Raw genomic sequence first — 6,250 nt, 5'->3', positions numbered from 1 at the left:
TTGGTTATATTATGTTTATATTGAGTTGTTTCTATCGTTAGGTAGACTTATTATTACTTTGTAGGTTTGTATGATCCTTAGACTCTTTATGGCAATTTTGGTTGCTTTGCTTAGTTTTTAGTCGTAAAACTTTAATTAAGGTTGATCCTTGATCTTGGTGTCACTTAGTATCTTTAGAAATTCTTCTAGGTGTCATGAAACATAAGATTCGGCGTGTTTCTTTTTTTTTTAGGATTGATTGTGTGCCTGTTGTTATCTTTTGAGCCTTTAAGTTCGTTAATGTTATTTATTGTTCGGCCAGAGGTTGTGAGCTTGGACTAGCTGGAGTTTCATGTTAATACATTTGTGTTGCGTCAGGTTTTACCCTAATGATTGTTTCATGTGTTGAGTTGGTACCAGTGTTACAAAAGGCGAGCGCCTCCTCGCCTTTGGCGAGAGGCGAGGCGAGGCGATGGGTCCTCGCCATTCTCTACTGAGGCGAGGCGAGATCAAAATGGCGAGGTATGACGAGGTGTGGCGACACAATGGCGACAAAAAAGGCGTCGCCTTTTTAATTAAAAATATTTGACTTAACAATATTAGTCAAAATTAGGGTTTTTTTTTATACTTTTGAAATTTCTGCTTTCTCCATCGCTACTCTCTCTCTCTCGATTGACTCTCTTCTCGGCTTCTCCATCGCTGTCTCTTCTCCCTTGCTCTCTTCTCCAGTTCTACATCGTTGTCCGCTTCTCCATCGCTGAATATTTGCTAATATGTGTTATTGCTATTAAGATTTTGGATAAAATATGCAATTAAATATTTTAAATTTTTGGTATTAATTGGCGCCTTTATTCAAGGCAAGCGCCTCGCTGCTCGCCTCGCCGCGTGGCAAGGCAGGCCCTTTCGTCTTTTGTCGCCTCTCGCCGTCCACAACACTAGTTGGTACGATATCATGCATTTGGTACTCACTTTTGATTTGTTTATTCTTGAAAAGACTTTGGTACTTTTATATTTAAGGAATGAAAATAGGTTTCACAATGTTCTCCCCATATGTTGAGTTCTGAAGGGGAGGTTCACTACTTAAATTATGAGAAGATTTTATATGGGAAAATAAAAGAACTCAAAGTTTATATGACATAAAATGACAAAATTCTTGATTTATGAGTTTGTATGCATATTGGGCCACTTTTACACTGATAAGCTTGAGGTTTCGTTTTGGGCAGACCGTCAATTGAGTATACGAGTTATATTTCACTACAATGCACTTGTTGATGAGTCTGAGGTATTATTCCAGGTGGTTCGAGGATTCTTCCATGCTTCTACTTTCTTGTATTCATCACTTGCATCATATCATCCTATTTGTGTGAGTTGTTGTATGTATGTTACGACTGTCCTATACTTGAGTGTTTAATTTCTTCTCACAATCTTGTGCTTTCTTCCCTCTTTTCTTGGTAGTATATTATCGTAACTTAGAACCTTTCCACTGTAATGCTTAGAAGTGTCGTGTTTCTCTCTATATATTTGATCTTTCTAAGCTTGGTGGACCCGTTTTACCTACTAAGTACCCCATATTTTGGTACTCATACTATATTTCTCCATCTTTTTCAGATGCGGCTCTCAGTATGAGCCATTCTCAAAGAGCAGTCGATCTCCCGTGATCGTTGTAGATTATGATTGTGGTGAGCTCTTGATGTCCAGAGGTTTGCTATGTTTCCTTATTTTGTACTATATTTTGAATTAGACAGACTTGTAAATTTAACCTCTTTGTAGGTAGATGCTCATTTACGAGTGACACCAGGTCCGAAGATTGATTATTGTGTTTGATTAATTATTTTCCTTGAAGGCTACTGTTATTTTCAAGCTTGTTGAACCGATAATAAGTTAGTCATATAAAATATGTTATTTTCTTTTACTATACAAATTACACTTTAGTAAGTTGTAAAACTTCAAGTCTGTTCAAAAAGCTATTAAACCAAAATATTAAAGAAAAAATTTGCCCCTCTTTTTTGAGCAAAAAACTCATCATAATTCCTTCTGTCTTCTTTTTTTTGGCAACAAATTAAAGACATCATAGCCCCTTTTTTTGGTAACAACCATATCTTAATACTTATTTATTTTGGAAAAAACCCACACATCATAATTCTTTATTTTTGGAAATAAACTTATTGTAATTCTTGAAATTGACTAAATATATCAACATCTTTATCCACCGTTGATTTTCTTTTTCATCCAACGGCATACAAGTTCAATCCTTGTGATCATCTTCTCATTGGCTGGGTTATAACTCCTGGTGGGCTATAAATATAAATATAAAAGCCAGATTGCTGAAGAATTTCACATACACACAACAATTCAATTCTCCCTCTTCATTTGTCTATTGTTTCTACAGATCAAAAAGCAAAATTGTTAGTTTTTTTTTTTTTGAAGTGAAAAAGAGCAATGGCCGGTAAAGGGAAAAACCTTGGTTCAAATGCTAAAAGGAGATCTCGTAGCAGCAAAGCCGGTCTCAAATTTCCAGTGGCTCGTATTGCCCGATTCCTCAAAGTCGGGAAATATGCCAAACGTGTTGGTGCTGGAGCACCGGTATTTCTCGCTGCTGTGCTTGAGTACCTTGCAGTTGAGGTGAATTGCTCAAGTCCTTCTCTCTCTCTTTCTCTCTCTCTCTCTCTCTCTCTCTCTATCTATCTATCTATCTATCTATCTATCTCTATATTTTATATATGTCAAATTTCTAGGGTTTGTGGTTACTAAATTATACATATATTGATTGATTGTAGGTGCTTGAATTGGCTGGAGTTGCAGCGAGGAATGACAAAAAGACTCGTATCACTCCAAGGCATATTCAATTAGCTATTAGGTTTGATCAGGAGTTGTATCAATTTCTTAGAGATGTGACCATCCCGAATGGTGGTGTTATTCCAAAAATTCACAAAATTTTGCTGCCTGACAACAAGAGTAACACTTCAAAGGCTGTTGTTGCTGCTCAGGAGGAGGAGGATTAGGCTGAATATTTCATCACTAGCATCGCGATGTTTGCTTTTATTAATTTCCTTATATTCATAGTAAACTTTATAATTCTATATTTATGTGGCTTAGAATAAAAACTCAACATACTTGGATCTTATATTAAGTATTGTTTAATTTTATTCAGTTATCATATTATTTAATAGTTCTATTGTTATTTATTCTTATACGTTCATTTCTTGATGTGTATAATAGTTTAACTTTTTTCCTCTCAAGAATTCTTAGGAATCTTTCTTAACTATTTAATTTCCCAAATTTGAAATATAATTTGAACTTAGATAGAAATTTCATGATAGATATAAAATACTGTAAATGAAAGTTTTTCTTAGAATGCTTTCTTAACTATTTTCCAAGTTTGGAATACAGAAATACAATTTTAATTTATTTTAAAATTTCATGATCAAATACTTGTAGTGACTAGATCTAAAGCAATGTAAATGATTTTTTTTCTACAAATATAAGAGATGATATTTGTAATATGATCATGGATATCGGTATTCATGTATTGACTTGTATTTTATGCTATTGATAGCATGTCACTATTTCGAGACCCTATGGAAGAAAAAGTTCTGCATTAGAGGTTCGGGTGCACTTTTCACCTCGAAGTTGGTTATGGTTTAACTCTTTTTAGACTTGGCTTGGTTAGATTATGTTTATATTGAGTTGTTTCTATCGTTAGGAAGACTTAGGATTACTTTGTAGGTTTGTATGATCCTTAGACTCTTTATGGCAATTTTGGTTGCTTTGCTTAGTTTTTAGTCGGAAAACTTTAATTAAGGTTGATCCTTGGTCCTTGTGTCATGAAACATAAGATTCGGTGTGTTTCTTTTTTTTTTAGGATTGATTGTGTGCCTGTTGTTATATTTTGAGCCTTTAAGTTCGTTAATGTTATTTATTGTTCGGCCAGAGGTTGTGAGCTTGGACTAGCTGGAGTTTCATGTTAATACATTTATGTTGCGTCAGGTTTTACCCTAATGATTGTTTCATGTGTTGAGTTGGTACGATATCATGCATTTGGTACTCATTTTTTATTTGTTTATTCTTGAAAAAACTTTGGTACTTTTATATTTAAGGAATGAAAATAGGTTTCACTATGTTCTCCCCATATGTTGAGTTCTGAAGGGGAGGTTCACTAGTTAAATTTTGAGAAGATTTTATATGGGAAAATAAAAGAACTCAAAGTTTATATGACATAAAATGACAAAATTCTTGATTTATGAGTTTGTATGCATATTGGGCTACTTTTACACTGATAAGCTTGAGGTATCGTTTTGGGCAGACCGTCAATTGAGAATACGAGTTATATTTCACTACAATGCACTTGTTGATGAGTCTGAGGTATTATTCCAGGTGGTTCGAGGATTCTTCCATGCTTCTATTTTCTTGTATTCATCACTTGCATCATATCATCCTATTTGTGTGAGTTGTTGTATGTATGTTACGACTGTCCTATACTTGAGTGTTTAATTTCTTCTCACAATCTTGTGCTTTCTTCCCTCTTTTCTTGGTAGTATATTATCGTAACATAGAACCTTTCCACTGTAATGCTTAGAAGTGTCGTGTTTCTCGCCATATATTTGATCTTTCTAAGCTTGGTGGACCTGTTTTACCTACTAAGTACCCCATATTTTGGTACTCATACTATATTTCTCCAGCTTTTTCAGATGCGGCTCTCAGTATGAGTCATTCTCAAAGAGCAGTCGATCTCCCGTGATCGTTGTAGATTATGATTGTGGTGAGCTCTTGATGTCCAGAGGTTTGCTATGTTTCCTTATTTTGTACTATATTTTGAATTAGACAGACTTGTAAATATAACCTCTTTGTATGTAGATGCTCATTTACGAGTGACAGCAGGTCCGAAGATTGATTATTGTGTTTAATTAATTTATTTTCCTTGATAGCTACTGTTATTTTCAAGCTTGTTGAACCGATAATAAGTTAGTCATATAAATATGTTATTTTCTTTTACTATACAAATTACACTTTAGTAAGTTGTAAAACTTAAAGTCTGTTCAAAGAGCTATTAAACCAAAATATTAAAGAAAAAATTTGCCCCTCTTTTTTGAGCAAAAAACTCATCATAATTCCTTCTGTCTTCTTCTTTTTTTTGGCAACAAATTAAAGACATCATAGCCCCTTTTTTTGGTAACAACCATATCTTAATACTTATTTATTTTGGAAAAAACCCACACATCATAATTCTTTATTTTTGGAAATAAACTTATTGTAATTCTTGAAATTGACTAAATATATCAACATCTTTATCCACCGTTGATTTTCTTTTTCATCCAACGGCATACAAGTTCAATCCTCGTGATCATCTTCTCATTGGCTGGGTTATAACTCTTGGTGGGCTATAAATATAAAAGCCAGATTGCTGTAGAATTTCACATACACACAACAATTCAATTCTTCCTCTTCATTTGTCTATTGTTTCTATAGATCAAAAAGCAAAATTGTTAGTTTTTTTTTTTAAGTGAAAAAGAGCAATGGCCGATAAAGGGAAAAACCTTGGTTCATATGCTAAAAGGAGATCTCGTAGCAGCAAAGCCGGTCTCAAATTTCCAGTGGCTCGTATTGCCCGATTCCTCAAAGTCGGGAAATATGCCAAACGTGTTGGTGCTGCAGCACCGGTATTTCTCGCTGCTGTGCTTGAGTACCTTGCAGTTGAGGTGAATTTCTCAAGTCCTTCTCTCTCTCTTTCTCTCTCTCTCTCTCTCACTCTCTATCGATCTATCTATCTATCTATCTCTATCTTTTTTATATGTCAAATTTTTAGGGTTTGTGGTTACTAAATTTTGCATATATTGATTGATTGTAGGTGCTTGAATTTGCTGGAATTGCAGCGAGGAATGACAAAAAGACTCGTATCACTCCAAGGCATATTCAATTAGCTATTAGGTTTGATAAGGAGTTGTATCAATTTCATAGAGATGTGACCATTCCGAATGGTGGTGTTATTCAAAAAGTTCACAAAATTTTGCTGCCTGACAACAAGAGTAACACTTCAAAGGCTGTTGTTGCTGCTCAGGAGGAGGAGGATTAGACTGAATATTTCATCACTAGCATCGTGATGTTTGCTTTTATGAATTTCCTTATATTCATAGTAAACTTTATAATTCTATATTTATGTGGCTTAGAATAAAAACTCAACAAACTTGGATCTTATATTAAGTATTGTTTAATTTTCTTCAGTTGTCATATTATTTTTTATTAGTTCTATTGTTATTTATTCTAATATGTTCAT

General features: G+C 34.2%; 2 protein-coding genes across 2 annotated transcripts; both read left to right on the top strand.

Annotated features, from left to right (window-relative positions):
* The first annotated feature begins 2,418 nt into the window (after window positions 1-2,418).
* On the top strand, window positions 2,419-2,981 carry LOC107020032 (probable histone H2A.3). Its single transcript, XM_015220374.1, has 2 exons — window positions 2,419-2,601; window positions 2,757-2,981. Exons 1-2 carry the CDS (start codon window positions 2,419-2,421, stop codon window positions 2,979-2,981), a joined length of 408 nt encoding a protein of 135 aa, XP_015075860.1.
* Window positions 2,982-5,492: 2,511 nt separating this feature from the next.
* LOC107020031 (histone H2A-beta, sperm-like) lies at window positions 5,493-6,049 on the top strand. The gene is made up of 2 exons (XM_015220373.1): window positions 5,493-5,675; window positions 5,825-6,049. The coding sequence occupies exons 1-2, from the start codon at window positions 5,493-5,495 to the stop codon at window positions 6,047-6,049; spliced, it is 408 nt and encodes a 135-aa protein (XP_015075859.1).
* The last annotated feature ends 201 nt before the right edge of the window (window positions 6,050-6,250 follow it).

The sequence above is a fragment of the Solanum pennellii genome, chromosome 5 (genome assembly GCF_001406875.1).
Source record: "Solanum pennellii chromosome 5, SPENNV200".
Taxonomy (NCBI): Eukaryota; Viridiplantae; Streptophyta; class Magnoliopsida; order Solanales; family Solanaceae; genus Solanum; species Solanum pennellii.
Note: the sequence above shows the minus strand (reverse complement) of the source record. Positions and strands in the feature narration are given on the sequence as shown.

What these genes read in the sequence shown, in the direction of transcription:
- LOC107020032 (XM_015220374.1), top strand. Translation starts at nt 2,419, where the DNA reads ATGGCCGGTAAAGGGAAAAACCTTGGTTCAAATGCTAAAAGGAGATCT. An exon ending in TTGAGTACCTTGCAGTTGAG is followed by an intron (nt 2,602 to 2,756) that starts GTGAATTGCTCA and finishes GATTGATTGTAG; the next exon opens with GTGCTTGAATTGGCTGGAGT.
- LOC107020031 (XM_015220373.1), top strand. Translation starts at nt 5,493, where the DNA reads ATGGCCGATAAAGGGAAAAACCTTGGTTCATATGCTAAAAGGAGATCT. An exon ending in TTGAGTACCTTGCAGTTGAG is followed by an intron (nt 5,676 to 5,824) that starts GTGAATTTCTCA and finishes GATTGATTGTAG; the next exon opens with GTGCTTGAATTTGCTGGAAT.